This window comes from Bactrocera neohumeralis, chromosome 4, assembly GCF_024586455.1.
Source record: "Bactrocera neohumeralis isolate Rockhampton chromosome 4, APGP_CSIRO_Bneo_wtdbg2-racon-allhic-juicebox.fasta_v2, whole genome shotgun sequence".
Lineage (NCBI taxonomy): Eukaryota > Metazoa > Arthropoda > Insecta > Diptera > Tephritidae > Bactrocera > Bactrocera neohumeralis.
The window spans coordinates 19,732,187-19,750,778 of NC_065921.1; the positions used below are offsets into that span (position 1 = coordinate 19,732,187).

General features: G+C 36.7%; 2 protein-coding genes across 5 annotated transcripts in view; one reads left to right on the plus strand and one right to left on the minus strand.

The window, feature by feature from the left end:
* The window catches only part of LOC126754482 (uncharacterized), a 206,066-nt gene that overhangs the window by 40,175 nt on the left and 147,299 nt on the right, over positions 1-18,592 (plus strand). The window lies entirely within an intron of this gene.
* LOC126754483 (uncharacterized) lies at positions 1,746-9,970 on the minus strand. 3 transcript variants are annotated; one of them, XR_007666297.1, is made up of 8 exons: positions 9,394-9,970; positions 8,750-9,064; positions 7,490-7,686; positions 7,222-7,398; positions 6,813-7,163; positions 6,619-6,741; positions 2,103-3,706; positions 1,746-2,039 (listed from the first exon to the last, which is right to left on the minus strand). XR_007666297.1 is itself a non-coding variant. In XM_050466467.1 (8 exons), the coding sequence occupies exons 1-8, from the start codon at positions 9,643-9,645 to the stop codon at positions 3,604-3,606; spliced, it is 1,455 nt and encodes a 484-aa protein (XP_050322424.1). In that variant the 5' UTR covers positions 9,646-9,970; the 3' UTR covers positions 1,746-3,603. The 3 variants fall into 3 exon arrangements, 2 of the variants coding, with proteins under 2 accessions (XP_050322424.1, XP_050322423.1); XM_050466467.1 differs by having other exon boundaries at positions 1,746-3,706; positions 6,813-6,953; positions 7,017-7,163; XM_050466466.1 differs by having other exon boundaries at positions 1,746-3,706.

The following is an 18,592-nucleotide window of genomic DNA, read 5'->3' on the forward strand; positions in this document are numbered from 1 at the left end:
AGAATTCGGTGAACGACACCGTTTCTCACATAGGAAGCGACCCACACTATGTAGTAGGTTAATTCCTACGTAGTTTGCCTTATTATGTATTTCGAGATTTGGCAACAATAGGAACGAAATCTGGAAACTCACAATTTTATCGTAAAGTTTGATATTTTTGATGCTACACATACGCAACGCGTTTTGAAATATGAGCGCTATTTGTGTTGTTTACAGTAACTTAAAATATTCTTCTCCACCAAAAATGGAATTAAATTGCAAATATTTTCTTGTAACTATTTTTTACAACTTTCAACATGGATTGTGTTACTGAGTTAACAGAGTATCGATGAACTTAAAAAATATTTTGACGATGAAGCTCCATCAAGAACCAGTGTTTATCGAATGGTGATTTCAATCGAAGTCGTAGATCACTCCAAGACCAATTTTGTGAAGGTCGTCTAAAATCAGTTGTTGTTCTGGAAACTATTAATGCTGTGCCCTAACTGATAGTGCCAGATCGTCATGTGACCTATCCTGAGATTGAGATAACTGCGAGCATTAGTGGTACTAGCTTAAATTCAATATTGCATTAGCATTTGAAGGTACAAAAAAATGTTCACGATGTGTGGGATCCCACACAATTTGTAAATCATAAAAAAGGCTCGTGTGGATTGGTCGACATAAATTTAGATAAAGGCGATAACGGTACTTCAAAACACGTCTATGACATTGTGACAAGTAATGAATGGAAGATTTACGCGTATGAGCCCGAAAGTAAATAGCAGTCGACTGTATGGGTATTTCAAGATGAGCCGAATCCGACAAAAATTGTTCGAACACGAAATACTTCCGAGCAAATGGTGGCCTGGGTTTTTGGAAAAATTGACCAGGTCGTAACCATACAACTAGAGCAACTCGGAATAGTAAATTATTTGTATGCCAATTGTCTTTCAAGAAATCAGTAAAACCAATCGCCAAAGACGGTTCACTTTTCACCATGACAATGTGAGCTCCCACACATCGACTGAAATAGCTGCATTTTTGAGCACGCAAAACATTGATCATCCACCGTATAGCCCTGACTTGGCACCGATTACTTCTTTTTATTCCCAATCGTAAAGAAAATTCTAAAAGTTGAACGTTATTCGACACTTGAAGAGGTGGTTGATGCGTTCAAAGAAAATGTTTGGAGATACCTCAATCAGTGTGACAAAAGTGTTTCGATAATTGGTTCAAACGCATGCAAAAGTGTATTAATCTTAATGGATAATATTTTGAAAAACAAAAAACTTTTTTCGATGATTTGTTTTTGTTCTGGAATCGCGAAATATAAAAGGCAACCTACGTATACAAACCCTTTAATGAATCTGAGGTATGTTCGAGCAAGCCAATAACTGCACCAACATTGCTTCACTGTTGTTTTGCTGCTACTTAATTGCTACACTTTTGTATCGAATATAATATAATGCTTTGCTAAACCGCTGCTGTGATTGAGACTCGAGCAACCTCCAGCTCACCTATCAAATAGCTAAATATTTCAGAGAATTGCTTATACCGCGCTCAGTTGCAATCTCGCTCTGTCTCCCCTCTTTCCCATTATTAAAACTCTCACTGCGTAAAATTTTAATTAAATTGCTGAATACACTATAATTTTTTATTTAACTATAAAATTTTGTGTCACATTTTGCCGAAATTACTTTTACTATACATAACCGAAAATATTATTTAGATAATAAGTATTTATGTTTGTTTGATTGTGAGATTATTAATTAGGAACTAACGATGCAAATAACATTTATAAAATGAAAAAAAAAAAAATATTATATTAAATTATGCTAAATTTCTATCACATATATATAAGTTTGTGTATTATGTATAAATGCAGATGCGGGTACCATTATATATATATACATATATTTCAGCGAATGTGTGACTGCTATAGCAATTTTTTATCTTCTCCGCTTTGATCTTTGCTCACACTTTGCGAAGGCTTCATTTGATTGCTCTGCTTGCGCCATAATTGCACTTTTTAATATTCTCGCTGAGATTTGCAGTCACTGCAATTTTTGAATATGCTGTTTTATATATATGTATATGTATGTACATATGTAAGTATCTACATGTATTCGTAGCTAACTGACTGAAGCATTTTTTGGTTATTTCGTTCCATTTTGTTCTTTTTCCTATTCTGCTCATGGCATTACTCGACAGAATACTTAAAAATTCTGCTACTGTGACACTTTTGTATCCACCGGACGTGTTGAACGGGATAACTTTCCCTTACCACTCACATTTCATGCACACAATAGTCTAGACGGCAAGTTATCCTTTTTGGCTTTCTGCTTTTCGATTAGATTTGTAGAGTTTATAGTTGATTAAGTTTGATTAGTTGAAAGTTGTTGTAGAAGTATGAAGACTTGTTGTAGGATAGTTGGGAGCAAATTATGCGAAACATTATACATAGTAGTTTTGTTGCTTTTTTCTTTGGTTTACAACTATTTTTAATTTTTTTAAGATTAATTTTTTAGATTTAATTTTTATATATTTTTTTTTTGTAGATTTTTTACATAAATAGGTTGAAAACTTTTTTTTGCTGTTATCATGCGATTATTGCTTGCACTATTCTACTAAAAATCGTAACGGTAAATTTGGAAACACACTTTCGAAACTAAAATTTGGTTAAGCTATTAAAAAAACTGAGTTAATATGAGGGTGATCCTCGTGGAGAGCTGGAAACAATTATTTTTTAAAAAGTTATAGAGACTAAATTATTGCTAGATTGCGGGAACAAATTAAATAAAAATATTTAGTGAGCTATTTGCGTAAGCATATGGGCAGTACTAGAAAGTTAAGGGTGCTAAAGAGTTGAAAATTTCATTATACTCGGCTAAGTTGGTAAAAACCTCGGCTAAGTTGGTAAAAAACTCGGCTAAGTTGGTATAAAAAACTCTGCTAAGTTGGTAGAAAACTCGGCTAACTTAATAAAAAACTAGACAATATTCTGTTTATTCGAAATTTTATGCTGCCGTTAATTGTTGCTTCGTGTTTTTTCGTTTTTTTTCTTCACACTCAAACTCAGCCGAGACACACGCTGATTTGCGTAAATGTTATGAAAAGAGAAATTGAAAAAAAACTAACTAAAATTTGAGACTTTGTTAAGCGTGAAAATTATTTCTAACGGTATTTTTGTATTTTGTAACTATATTCTACTAGCAAAGCGTCTATCATATAACGGTATTTTGTTAACTGCTTATGTGCGCTTTTTTCTTGAATTTTCTTAAAAACTTTTCTCATAACAACTTTCTATAATTTTCTATGCGCTGCACTTTACTACTATTTTCTTTTTGTTTTGTTAATTGAATTTCTTTCTTCTCTTCCTTTTCTGTTACACATAATTCTCTTTACGTAATCTTAATTTCCTCTTATACGCTCCGCTTTTTTTTTGCATCTAAAAGTGCTTGTTGTTTATGATTTGTTATGTCATCATGCAATCGCCTTCGTTTTTTAATTTCGCTGATTATTCGTCATTCTTTATTTTTCGTTTTAGTTTTTTTTTTTGTGTTATTTTTTGAGTTTTTTCTTTTGGCAAAAGTGTTTTTTTCGCAGTTTTCATGCGTAGCTTTAATAAACGATCAATAAGTTGTTTTCGTTGAAGCCGGCCGAATGTCCAGCATTGCGTACGATGAAGCACGATCCATCGAAGTGCATACGTTTTTCATTACGACTGTGAATAAATGAAAATAACATATATTTTTTCATGAATTCTTGGGTTATTTTATGGGTATAACGTAGGAAACATTTCTGAGTATCCAACTGAGCTTTAAAAAGAAATATACATAAGAGTTTGGGTTTTACTGTTAAAAGTTCTAAGACAATAACGTAGGTAAGAGGATTGTCATAGCCTAATTAGCTTATTATGTACAAAATTATGATCGCTTTATTTAGATGCTCGACTTACAGACGCACATGACATTTTTAAAGCGGAGACAATATTGGCATAGCTTTTATCTACTTAAATCACGTAAGCTTTCATGATATAATGATTTCGTCACTTTACTTCTGAAATACGATGGTCTCTAAACAAATATGTCCTCCGATCAAATTTGACCCGGACTGACAATACAATTTAAGGGGTTACATGGGTTTACGAAATTCAAAAAATCGAATTTTTTTATTGTCTACAACACGTCTATAATATTGTCCTAAATTTTCAAGTTGATCCGAGTAATAGTTTCGGAGATACAGCCTTGATAACTTATGAACTCGAGGCTAGCTAGGCTAAATGCGCCGTTTTTAAATGCGTTTTTTTTGAAACTGTGTTTTTGAAGTCGGTTGGCAAGATTTCTAGAGATCTACTCAACCGATCTTCATCAAATTTTCGCAGGTCTTTGAGTTACAATTCTTAAAGACTTGGACGAAGAATATTTTTTTTCGATTACAACTATTGAAAAAGTAAAATGTCGCGAAATTTCCATTGAAATTTTAATTTTTTTGTAAAAATGTCTGCCAAAAATTAAATGTTCAGTGTTTTAACTATTCGACTTGCGCCCGCAGTTCTAGTAGCCAGTCCGAGTCAAATGTGATCAAATTGTATATTTCATATATATTCTGTTGATTGATCAAAGACCCACCTATCCCCAGCATATTGTTGAAGTCAATTATGCTGCTGGGTGCTAAGGAGAAACATAGATCTCAAGGCCGTTAACCTGAGTCTGCAGACTGCTCTTCAGTCAATTAATAGGTGTTCAGGTGTTTCAGGCTCCCTATCGCAGAACCGGCAATTTACGCAAGAAGCTTTGCCCATGTTGTGAAAGTGCTTCTTCTGCTTATCCTTAGGGAGGTTGATTTTTTTTTTAAACCTGGGGAGCTTACAACCACCCATTAGTGACTCTGCATGCCGCATACCATGTAGTTATTGCCAATATCTCTCTCTGCCTACTCCTTTTTCCTTGCGGAGCAGCTCTCTTATGGTATGGGGACCCACGCCAGTAAAGGGTTCAGGTCCTACCATGTTAGTTCGTTGCCCGCTATACCTTTCTGACCGGGCACCCAGTTTAGTTGCACTTGGTTACGTTCCGCTAGGGTAGTACCAACTCATGGCAAAGACTTCTGCCTGAAAAATGCTCGAAAAACTTCCTAAAGGTATGAGGAGTTTGAGGTGAGGTTCTGCGACTCCTGCACCGACTCCCTCCGACGTTTTCGAGCCATCAATGTACTACTTCATTTTACTATCTATTTTTTTAGTTTCACCAAAGAATACACTTAAAAGTACTTCATAGTTCTAAAAGTTGTGTTGAGAAATATCAAGTTTTTCTGTAATCGATTTATGTTGAATGCTCAAGGCGATAATCTTTCATCTAGATTAAATATATCGCAAAGAAGAATACATTTTATCCTCATTTTCAAACGCCTTTTCCCTCCCAGATTTTATTATGTTTTCCCTGGATAGGACCCGGCTAGTTAAAGAACTAGTAGAGGCTTTTCTATGTATCGTACATGTACCAGGAATGTAGGAAATCTAGCAAAAACCAATAACAGTGTTCGAACTTAGTAGTATAATATTCGGTTATCATTGAGCGGTAGCGATTCCCATTCAAAGGAGCGTGCCGGCCTTGATCATCACGTAAGAAGTACGGCCCAATGACGCCGCCGGCCCATAAACCGCTTCAAACCGTAATTTTTTCGGTATGCAATGGTGATTCTTGGAGTACGTGTGGATTGTTGTCTGACCAATAACGCATATTTTGCTTATTGACGAAGCCATTCAGCAAGAAATGAGCCTCATCGCTGAAGATGATTTTTCGATGATTTGGGTCTTCCTCAATTGACACGCTAGCAGCAGCCATATTCTCGACACTACGGGCACTTCTTTGTCTCACTGGCACGGGAATATTTTATATTCTGCCTGTGGATTCAAATTTTTTCGCTATACGCTCAATTGTTGATCTGACAGGACGATTATGATGACCATAAAATGGACGTAGCGCTCTTAAAGTTGACTCGTTGTTAGATCGTACATCTTTTCATGATGAAATGACAAATCTTACTGAAGAGAAATGTCAAAAGGCGGAAAAAATATGGTGTCGTTTACTGTCACTATCGGTCTGCTTTTGTAGCGTCCCTATTGAAAAATCCGTTACACTAAAAAGGATCATATCAGTTTAAAAGTTCTTCTAAAACCTAATGAACAGGAAGATTTCAATACAAGAATTTTAGATTTGTCTCGGTGGAAAGTGATAACACTTGTCGGGGTTGCGATGGCGATTTTATTAGTTAACCAGTAGTAGATATTCCTGTATAATTTCCTTCAGGCTATCGAAATTTTTCTTTGCAAAACACCTTCCATCGTAATCTTATACTGCCATTTTTTATATATACTAGTAGAAAACCTTTCCAGAAATGCTGACTTGTTTCTAATTTTCTTTATCGTAAACAACCGCCCTCTTTTACACACATAGTGAAAGATTAAAAAGAAGTTTAGGACTAAAAACAAGAATAAAAATAAGAATCCTCTATTGTAAAGATTATGAATTGCGCTTGGTAACGTTCGAATTGCTATGGAATGAATTTTCCTTTCTCTCCAGTAGTTTTAGCTAATATATTTAATGTCTTCATTACATAAGCATTTTCACTTACCGAACAAACAAATGTGAAGTTTTGCCCAACGAGGCTGTACAGTGAATACCCGGCGTAGTCAAAGTGGCCGAACCATTGCCTGGACTGGTGCGTATCAAACACTTGTTATGAGTGCGTGTCAGTCTAAAAGCAAAGTTAACACAAGATTTTTAAATAAAAAAGTTTATGAAGTATTCTCCTGTATGTGAACTTACTTTACGAGTCCATCTGCGGCCTGCGTGATGCGGAAACCATTAATTTCATAGATTTCAGTGCCCTCATCTGTGCAAGAATATGTGGAATTTTGTATTACTTCGTTAGCATCCTGCACATAGGACGGACCATGGCGGGAGTCACTACAATGAAATGAGTTTCGATTGAAATAAGAGAATTGACATTTTTTCAAGTTTTCCACGCACTCATAAAACACAGTCAAAGTGTAATCCTTCGTGAGATCAGTGAAGGTATCGGTGGTGGTGCGCGTGCCAGCCGTGTCCACAAGATAGATCAAAGCACAAGATTCGCTAGTGAAGCTGACGCCTTTATACCACATTTTAGCATAGCGACTGAGAAAACAGAAAAATTAATGCCAGGAATATAAGTTATTTTAGTTCATTAACTCACACATAGTTATTGGTTTTCATGCCATCATAGGTGACTATCTCCACTTTGGAACCGCTCTGCAATATACGTCCGTTTGGATGAATCAGCGCCGAGTTGCTGCAATTGCGCGACAGAGCAATGGCCACCATGCTGCGCTGATTGAGAACGCGCACCGCCTTGTCCAGCGTCATGTCAATGCTGGCGGGTGAATAACGAGCAAAAAGTTATTGCAGAATATTTATAATAATTTTTGACTTGAAGTTGCTATCGTAATATTTTATATGCCTACCGTATGCCATCGCGCAGACGCAGTTGTATGGTGCCATTAGTCATGGCAATGGGGCCGGCACCGGGGCAAGGTGGCGGAGTTGGATTTTCGTACTCAACACCACGGTGACTGCCGCTCAAACGTCCGACTGCGTAGGGTGGTGGCGGCATGGGTTGCGGAAACTGTTGTGCGTGATGAGAGGGTGACATGGTAGGCGGCTGTGGATGAGAATTATGATAGATAAGTAAGAAAGGAAGATTGAGATAACTTCACCGTCATTAGTCATCAGTCATCAGTAATAAAAGAATACAAAAACGCATTCAAAGATGACACCAATAAATGAAGAGACCAAAATTTTTAAGGCAACTCTGTGCGTCCTAAGGATTTCAAAATCCGTTTCTTCGTTAAAAAAGTTTGATATTGCTTAACAAGGGGCCGACTGCCATTAGAAAAAAGTTTACCTAGGCTGGTTGATCAGGATGTGAACCCAGGTCTTGAATTTTTTCCATTGCTATAGGGAAATTAATCGGGTATCTCAAATACCCGAAAATTTCCGACCAATGTTAGGTTAGGTTAAAGATTTTTCCTAACAGGGATATCTGATGGACAGCTTAAAGCCGATCAGTTGCTGTCCCTAAAACTGCTTTAAATTGATCGTAAAGTCCCTCATAAACGCCTTGAGCCGGTCACAAATGTTTTAAGGCGGGTAATGTCAGGCAAAGTCGACTGGTTCGCTTTAGGTATTACTACCTAAATGTTTTCACCTCAGTCTTGAATACAAACCTTACAAAGAAAGAGAAAGGTCCTGGGTGTTTTCATTTCAACTTTTTCTAGAAAACTTTCGACAGTTTAAGTCCGACCGGAGTTAGCCTTACAGTACAAATTCCTATTATTTGCGACCACGACTGTTGAAACCATTACTCGAAAAAGATCGGCAAAGGCTTTAATTTGGCTAAGAGAAAGTCAGGTTGTTAGTAACAATGCAGACCACAGCCATATTGTCGACAGAAACAGAATTAGCTTGCTTTTAATAGTATAGTCCCCTGAGCACTTCGTGTTCCATCTTGGCAAACGATTGCAAGAAGGAATAAATTCTAGGAATCGTCGTACCTACAAAGAGAGTGCATGGCCTACCTTTACTGAAGGACTTTTAAGAATTCCTGGACGCATTAACGTCCGTTTTCGAAGTTTATTCGCGCTAGCGGATAATTTTGTAAATAAAATCTAAGAAAATTCTTCGGTCCAGAAATCTACAATGAAGATTTCAAAGATTTCACTTACCATGCGGCACATTTCATTTTCAAACCCATAGATTGGCGATGGCGGCGGTGCTACCGGATAACGAGTATTAAAAACACCCCTTGTCATGCCACCGCTACGTCCAGTTAGTGGCGTCTCATAGCCACCATAATGATGCGGAGAGGCTGCACTCATGTGCACCGGTATGGGCATTTGACGAGCCTGCAATGCGGCCGACGGCGTGGACGTCTCCTTGGGCGTCATAACGGCACCAGCTGCTGTGCCAGTGTTGGCGGCAGTGACCGACGAACGTTGTTGCTGCGAAACAAAAGGAGCAGCGCTGGCATTGAAGCGCGACTGCAAAAAACCAAAAGTGTAATTTATTAAAGAGAATGAATAATTAATGGCTGAGCATTATAGAAATCAAATTAACGTAAGAGCGCGCAGTGAGCAGAAGTTCGAAAAACGGCGATTGACAATCAGCTGGCAGCCGCTGTCAACCGGCGTGAGGACACGCAGCTGACATTTCACTGACGTTTAAAGAGATTTTTTTTCTCACATTACACGCACAGATGATTTGGGGCGAAGAGCACTGTATAAAGGTGAAATGACACACCTGTCATAAGCTAATAAATCAGAAACAACAAGCAGAGAGAATTAAGGAAAAGCGAAAAATGCTGACTCACCGATGACGGCGTTATGGCCGTGAAAACGGAGCGTTGGCGCACACCGTTCGGTGTCTTTGTGGGCGAGCGTAAAATGTTATTAATCTTCTCATTCATATTGACACGCGCCAGAAAGTCCTCGGTGTTGAAGCCAATTAAGCTGCTCACCGGCAAGGATGGGGTTTTCGGTGTTTCCGGTTGTGCAGGCTTCGGCTTCTCCTCCACCTGATCCTTAACGGGCTTCTTCAGTTCCGCAACGTTTTCCGAATTCATTTTCTTCAAGCTTTTATCGTCTGCAAAAGTTTTACTGACACTATAAGAATACCCTGCAATTTCGCTGGTTAGGTGGTAGAGGTAGATGGTGATGGTGGGGTTGATAAGGTGTGGGTCACAACTATTGTGCTGCAAGATGTTGATGACGAACGCAAATTTTACGCACTTTTATTATTGTAACTAGCGCAGTGTTTAACGGTCTGCGAAAATTATTTGCTAGCGGCGCGTTACGCTTTTTCCTTTTTGGTGGAAGAAAACTTTTTTAGTACGTTTCGGAGAGAGAAAAAAACTGAAATTCGAATTTTTATTGCATGTGTCTGCGTGCGTAAAAAATTTTCAACTGAATACGAAATGTTAAAAATTCTCAAGATTTGACAAAATTGACAAAATTCAAAGGTTACTAGAAATTTTCCAAACTCGGGTCAGTGCATTCACTTCACATTGGCTGCGGCAGTGACAGTGGCATGATTGAAACAGATGACGCGCAACAGCTGAATCAGCTGCTGTTGACAGCACTGCGTTAGGGGAAATGCTAAGCAAGTGACAGATGTTCAAACAGGTGTAATTTTGAAATGTAACTGTAAAGTAATCACAATTGATGTGGATATTTCCAAAATAAACTGTTAGTTTTTACAGCCATTTTATTCAAATTTACATGGTGGACTGCTGCTGTTACATGGCATGCTGTGCATACTTTTAGGCGCCGTGGTTAACTTACATTGTGGTTAACAGTGGAAGGTAGGAAATTTCTATGTTAAGATTTTATGCAGAAATTATTAACAGCTGCGTCGTTAACATTTGCCAACCAGTCCAGCTAATTTGAAGATTTTGTAATTTCATTATTTATAGAGCTTATTATTATAAAACTCTTTCAAAAGACTTTCATACATGTGTATATTATACAAGTATATTCAAAGCAACGATATCTGCATTCAAAAGTCCATCTTAATAGCCAGCGATATCATTTAATTTGATTGCGATATGATCAGTTGAAGCCAAAGGTATGAACAGAGCTATAAAAATGACAATGAAAACAATATGGAAAAGTCAAAATGTCCAAAGTTATACATACACATATGTATGTATGTATGTACATCTACATATATGCATATGTATATTCAACAAATTTTAGTATACGTATTCAAATTAAGGTACATTGTGATATCCTCAAATCCATGCGCCAGCCACACTCAGCACCTTCGCTTCAACGAAATAAAAGTTGAATGAGGTCATCGAGGACTTTTAGCTTAGTGTATTTTGTTTTAATGGTTATGACGCTGATGCTGCTCTTAATATTGAGAATGCATGCAGATGCATACATACAATATTTTTCCTCATTTTATGATACAGTTTTTTATCGTAGATATTTTTCTATTGCTTTTTCGAATTAATACTACGAAGTTATATTCATAATTTCACAATAAAAGACTTTGCATATAATGAAAACTTAAATCCAAAGGTAATAGTTTGGCGAAAATCTGAGAAATTTTAACCAAAATGGCAGGAAAAAAGTATCAAAATAGATATTTTCTATGTAATAAGAAGGTTTTACATAAAAAAAAATGAAGAATTCCCGATACTTTCTGGACAGGGTGTATGTATAGATGAAAATTCATTTAAAATAGCACAAATGCAATTTCTCGAAATTTTTTTTCATTTGATTGAAGTAATTAGCAAAAAATACGAAATTAATTTAAACTTGGTAAACGTAAAATATTGTTAATTGAGTTTTTAAGAAACAAAATAGAGACATATGAACTAAAGACGCTACTTATTTGGAATATAGTACTGCATACATACTTTTTTTAGTTCCTAAGAAGACCTTCATATTCGTTCCAACAGTCTTCGCTTTCTGCTAGCTTGTCCCAGTTGAGACATTCCCGTGCTTTGCCTCTGCAAGACCAAGCTCCTTGTTTCACCAAGGGGCTTCGTTTTGTGCTTGAATCGCAGCGTAGGGCTAAGTCTCTTGCCTAATAGTATCTGATCCAGGTGGTATTCCTTGGATTTTTGCCAACCTCGTTTCTGATCTTTGCTTCCGATCTAACGGATAACATTTGTACCTAGCATCTTCCAGTTTTCTACCAATGCAACTCTACTTATGCATAGTGTTATATCTAGAACGTTTCTGGAAGTGGGTCCTTTGAAGGTAGGTTCCTCACCTCGATTACCTACCACTAGACTACCTTGTAAAAAATAATTGAGTAGGGACTCACCTCGCTGACTGATGTCGAAACTATCCTTAACCGTATGATGGCCATCACCCACGCCTGCTTCCTTCTGCTGGATGTAGCAGCCGGCCTTTGGAGCTCAGCCATTGGCGCCTCGCAATCATGTGACATATAGCAGGATGCAAGGAGTAGATACTTATCCCTGGAACCCTCCACTAAATTAAGGAAAAGCTCGGCAGAGGCTATCTTACTTCTGCGGAGGTTCACTTGGAGTACCCTCAGCTCTTGGGTTAGGACCATTAGACTGCTGACTGGGTTCTTTCTACACCGGTGGATGTGGACCTGCAGGGCAAGTGAAGTAGCCATTATATCTTCTGTGTCGAAATCCTTTTCTACTTCATTCACCTCCAAAGTGTTTTTCTTCCGTCCGCGGGTTGACGCTTCTTTAGGCGAAGGAACACCTTACCATATTGGTAAATAGCTTAATTTTCACTATTTCCCACCGTTCTTGTAGCATTTGTCCAAGCGGATTACTGCAATCTATGAGCGCGACGGTCAAATGCTCTTTGGCAATACCATTGGCTGCCGCCGCTGCCTTGAACGTTGTCGTTTCGTCGCCCGCGTGCTTGACGTCTAGCTTCCTGGCTACGTCTTTGCACTTCCTCTTTTTTAAGGGTGCCTTTGGCTCGTTCTCTGTCGAACGCTGCCTCTTTCTAGCGATATATTCCTCAATGCGATTAGTTTACGCTGGATCCGAGGCATTTCACTAATTTCGAGTGACGAAGTGAACCCGGCCGTTCTTCACATCCTCTCTAGGCCAAACCAGCCGTTTCACCATTTCTTCTTTCAGGCTGGCCTTGCTCTCGAGACGGTTGATAATCCAACCGCCTTGTACCTCACTTTTGCATAAAAAATATATGCTCCCTCTTGTTGCCAGATAAAGTTTTTATAAATTTGATCCAATATTATGCCAAAAGACATTAACTTTCATGCTCCAAAAAAAAAAAAAAAATGAACTTGACCAACGAGTTTTGCATACTAAATATATAGCAGATAGATAAAAAAATTTGAAAAAAAAAAACAATTTCAAATTCAAAATTTAATTTTCTTATAAATTACACCGCTATAAATACTAATCAGTAATAATTTATTTAAAGTTAAAAAAAAGATAAATAATAGCGACGTTAAAATGTGAAAAAAATTAATTTAAAATAAAAAACCATAACGCGTGCTCTTCAAATAATTAATTTAAAAATAAAAATACCAATTAAAATTAAAAAAAAAATAAAAAGTATATTTCAAGTGTGCTTTTGCCAATATGTTAAACGGCATGCTCTGAATGGCTTTTAAAATTCACTTCCTCACTTCATTGATAAAGCGTGCCTGCTATGGCCCGAAAAGTGCCTGTAAAAAAAATACTTAAATGCTTATGATGAGCAACAGAAAGCGATTTATCATCGAATCGATGGCCATTGGTCAATGGTGGGAAAAGTTTAATGATCTGTGTGCTTTTTGCGATTGTGCCGTACGTAGGCAAAACACAAGCGGGAATGGGTATTGAAAGCGAAAGGGGAAAGTAAATTGGCTTGACGGCATTTTTGTGCAAAAAAAATCTTCCACAGTAAGAGCAAAGAAACTTGTTTAAACAAATGAAGCAAGTAAATATAGCAGTCTGGTTAAAAATAGCGACAATGAAAACTACTCAGCAAAGCAAAAACTGACGACGGCGTTGTTTGTCAACAGGAATGTCGATAAAGGACAATTGAGAGCAATAAACGTATTGACATTGCAGCCAAGAACTCTTACGCTGCTTTAATTAAGAAGAGTATTTATATAATTTTGGGCGTCTGTGAGTTTCGAAGTGAACCAAATATAGATATTTACTTAGACAAAGCTTTTATAAATAAAAATTTCAACAATTTATAAATAGAACTTCAATAATACTAATTTCAAAATCTTCTTACAAGACAAGTTCATGGAAATGCAAATAATGTCGCGCAGCAAACTGTAAAAAAGCAGGAAAAATTATAAACTCGACCAAAATTCACTTGCTCAGACACATCGTTGTCATGCCGCATGCCGCGCTGCTACAAACAAATGGAAAGGCCAATACAAGCGGATTAGCACTGTCGTTAAAATTATTTCTCATTATAAATCAACATGTGTGTGCAAATGAAATTGTTGTTTAATTTTCGCTTTATATAATTATTTGTGCTTATTGCCTCATTGCGCTTATTTTCACTTTTCTTATAATGTTATTGTTGTTGTTACGCCAATTAATGTGCTGAAAAGCGCTACAAATGTGGCGCAACAACTTGTCGTCGATACAAGGTGAAATCCCCCATACACACACACACAGGTACACACTAAAATAGTATTCAGTAAGTACTCGTGCCAGACGGTGCGCCGGGGCGTATGTGGAACATTGCGCTGCTAACCTATTACAAAGCAATTTGTCAAATTGATCGTGTGAAGGTTTCAACAACAAAGTCTGTTATATATCATGCGAATGCATAGAAAAATAGTTACTATATTTAATTCATGTTCATTGAGTGAAAAGCGAAATCAAAGCAACAACAAAGAAATATGTCAAATACATATAGCAAACTGAAAAACGTAATAGAAATACGTGAAGTGAAAATTTATATAAAAATAAAACAGTAAAACTACTATTTTTAACTGTACCAAAGCTATAATACCCTACAAAGGTGTATTCTTATGGCGAAAAAGGTATACAAATAACTTTATCTTGAATTTGATGGATCAGTTTGTATGGCAGCTATATGCTATAGTGGTCTGATATAGAAAATTTCTTTGGATGTTTTAGCGCTGCCTTTTGATAATAATCTATGCCAAATTTCATGAAGTTATTTTCTCAAATTAAAAAGTTTTTCATACAAGAACTTGATTTGGATCGGTCTGTTTGTATGACAGCAATGTGCTATAATAGGCCAATCTAAAAAACTTCTTAAAAAATTAAGTGATTGACTCGGAAAATAATCTATACCAAATTTTTTGAAGGTATCTTTACAAATAACAAAGTTTTCCATAAAAGAACTTCAGTTTGATCGATTAGTTTGTATAACAGCTATGTGCTATAAGAAGCCGATCTAAAAAATTTCATAGAAGATCAAGTCATTGGCTCGGAAAATATTCCATACCAGATTTTTTGAAGTTATCTTTACATATAACGAAGTTTTCCATACAAGGACTTTGATCGGTCATTTTGTATGACAGCTATGTGATATAATAGGCTAAATTAAAAAATTTCTTAGAAGATTAAATTATTGGCTTGGATCGGTCAGTTTTTATGACAGCTATATAATATAGTGCTCCGATCTGAAGAATATTTTTAAGAGTTATAGCATTGTCTTGTATAATAATTTGTGCAAAATTTTATGAAGATATCTAGTCAAATATAAAAATTTTCCATACCAGGGGTGTGATTGTGAGCGATCAGTTTGTACGGGAGCTGGAGCCTAAAGTAGAGGGAAATTATTGATAGATCAATCATATGCAAAATTTCAATCCGAGATCTCAAAAACTGAGTGGCTGCTCTAAGCATTTTTGTATATATTTTATAGTGCCTTCGACCTTAGAGTTACCTTCTGAGTGTGGCAAACTTTGTGGAAAACTTGATATGCTATATATAATATTTATGAAGTTTTAAAATTACGTCTGCTGCCTAAATATAGCCAACACACTGCTTAAATACACACACATACACTTTATATGCAAAGAAATATATACTTTATATACATTCACACACAAAAGTCAACGCCACCGCGCCAGCGATGATTGATGAGCGCTAATAAAGCGAAATGTTGCTTGAAATCGTAGTTGTTGTTGTTCTCGTTAAATGCTGCCATAACAAATACTTACGATGGCGTTATTATCTTAATGGTAATGTTATGTTAATGCTGCTGCTGCTGTATCTTTGCACAGCACACAGATTTGTACAGCTTTATTAGCATATTCATGCCACTACTGCGAATAATTCTCTGATATACTATATATATTAAGTATTCATCATTCGGCCAAAAGTGGCGCCTGCCCTTGGGGTGAAATGGCAATGCGGAAGCGGTAAATGTCGCTGAACGTCCTCTGCATACATCTTTTGCAATAACACATAAGTTTATATGAATGTCAAAGGTGTTTGACATGTTCTGTTTTGCCACAATATCAATATGCCGTGAAGGATGTCACCAACGCATGATTGTTTTCGCATCTGACACGAATTATTTCAGTACAGTAGTTGTTGTTTTTGTATTTGGTAGGGTAGCGAAGAAATATTTCATTATTATTTTGACTCCATTTCAACTTCGGTAGAGACTCAGAAGTGTTTGTCTTTCAAATGGCTGCATGTATTTTATTCCTCGATATATTCTTCATAAATCATGAGATATGTTTATATTGGTGCATCTTTGACACTAATAATTTGTTTGTCGCCTGCCACCAGATGTTTTCCTGTCAGAACATACTATATAGTCTTGTTGTCTTCGTCCCACATCTGGAATATGTAATTTATTATCTAACCTATTGTTTCCAGAAGATGTGAATGGGTGCGTTCTTGACACACGAAAATCGCCCCTCAATCGGTGAATTAGTGTTTTGACAAAGTTTTGGTGTGTCTTTGGCGTTTCATTAGTTGTTTGCTTTCAGATGCGATATAGTATGATGTATGAGTTTATCACACACATTTCCAACGCCCAAAAATATAGCTTTCTCCACGATTTACGAGGGAAACAATACGTCGAAGCGTATTGATCCGCACGATCCATACCACTCATATTGGCCGTATATTCTAAAACCATTTCAGGCTATTTACTGTTACGACATTATCATCCCGTAATGTTCTGTGGGTAGATTGTAGTTGAATATTACAATAATTCGTGAGCATGGTAATAATTCTTTTATATTTTCACGCAAGAAGCCTATTACTACTTTTCCTTTTTGCAACTGTTTTATTTGGTGAAAATTTTGGTTTCTTTATTTGTGGCGGTACGCCTTTCGATTGATGTTTATAGTGCCAGTAAGATGACAATTCATCTTTCACAATTCTTCCGCTAAATGGATGCTGGTATAGTACCTGTCGGTGAATATTTGGTATCCTTTTGCACCAGGAACTCTGTCTAATAAGTTCTCCTATAAATGTAGCAATGTTTTTGTGCTCAATGGAAGATCCGGCCTGCACATATTATCTGAAGTTATGCTACCATAGTATGGAATTACTATTGTGTTTCTGTTCTTGCGTCCATCAGCACATATATGCGTATCACCCACTTCTACTATTGTCAGCAGTGGACCACTATTCTTGCATGTTGGGTAGTTGAATCAATTCCATATTCAGCATGACGTCGATGAATGCTAGAAATTCTTCTTTGGTGGCATTGTACCACTTATGCCAAGTTGACTTTCCGATTTCATCTTTGGCATCATTGTTGGTTTCTTTTATTATGCTGTTTACTAATTCTTTAGTAAAATATAGTGTAAAATAGTCAATGGGCTCTTTTATGTTAGTTGGTACTTGTGATCCGGTTATTCTTCGGCGTCATGAAAGTCAAAATTTATTGTGGCTTGGGGGAACGCCCTTTCTAATAATATACTCCCACTCTTGATTGGACGATACGTTGTCATGATTCCGTGTGTTCTCTTCCGCACTACTTTCATCGCTGTTGCTATGTATGCGAATTCTTTGTCGCCTTCTTCGTGGAACGATATCACTGCTGTTGTTCTGTTGTACAGTTAGTCGTTCTAACATGTCGGTATATATCGCTCTTTTCAAGTGGTTCCGAGAAGTGCTCGGACCATCGTAAACACGCGTCTCTTGTTCTTGTCTGACACAAAACCCGCCGGCACTTCTTCTATATCTATCTCTGAGGAATTTTACGATATTTTGATGTGATTTTTCATGCTTTTTCTTGCTTGTCTCAAAAAGTTGCGCAGAAATAACTCAATTCACCGTAATCACTAATAAACTTGAATATTCCCTGAGGGGGGACATACGAGCGATATATTAGAATTACGATGTACCCTGAGAGGGACGATTTAATTTATTAGAGGCTTCATTTATTTAGGCTTTGCTTTTATGACCATTTAAATAACAATTTGAAATTGTTCTGAAAATGAAACACTCGTTAAAAGCTAGAACTTTTTTGGCAGATTGAGCTCATCAAACACAAAAAGGATATGTGAAGTCAAATTTTTTGTAAGAATATTAAACTTTTTTTGTAAAAGCTGTGATGGAACTTTGCAAAAACCAAAGTGGAAATTTAATTTCAATCCGGTCAATATTGAGTTGAAAACGTTATAACACTCTCACAAAAACACTGTACAGGGCACTATTCGAAAGTGAAATCCAATTTCGGAAAGCTGTTTAAAATGAGTAAAAATAATGAAGAAATTCGCTATTTTTGAAATTTTTGTATAAAAAAAGGAAGAATGCCTTCCAACATGTAGCCCTGGCCTTGCACCATCGGACTACCATTTGTTTCGATCAATGCAGAACTCCCTTAATATAGTAAAGTTGGCTTCAAGAGAAACCAGTGAAAATTACTTGTCACAGTTTTTCGCCGAGAAACCAGAAAAGTTTTACACTGATGATAATGTCTCTAGCGGAAAAATGGCAAAATTTAAATGCCAACCAAAATATATATTTAGTTTATTAAAGTTCATTTTAAATATTAAAAAAAAATGTTGAAATTTGGTTAGAAATACGAAAATACTTTTTCGACTATCCAATATAATGGTAAGAGAAAAGAACACAGATTGAGTGCGAA

Excerpts from the sequence above, each read along its gene's own strand:
- LOC126754483 (XM_050466466.1), bottom strand. The coding sequence starts at position 9,645 with ATGAATTCGGAAAACGTTGCGGAACTGAAGAAGCCCGTTAAGGATCAG. Across the intron at positions 7,164-7,221 it reads ATGAAAACCAATAACTATGT|TCGCTATGCTAAAATGTGGT; the intron begins GTGAGTTAATGA and ends CTGTTTTCTCAG. Across the intron at positions 3,707-6,618 it reads ACTTCACATTTGTTTGTTCG|TCGTAATGAAAAACGTATGC; the intron begins GTAAGTGAAAAT and ends ATTTATTCACAG.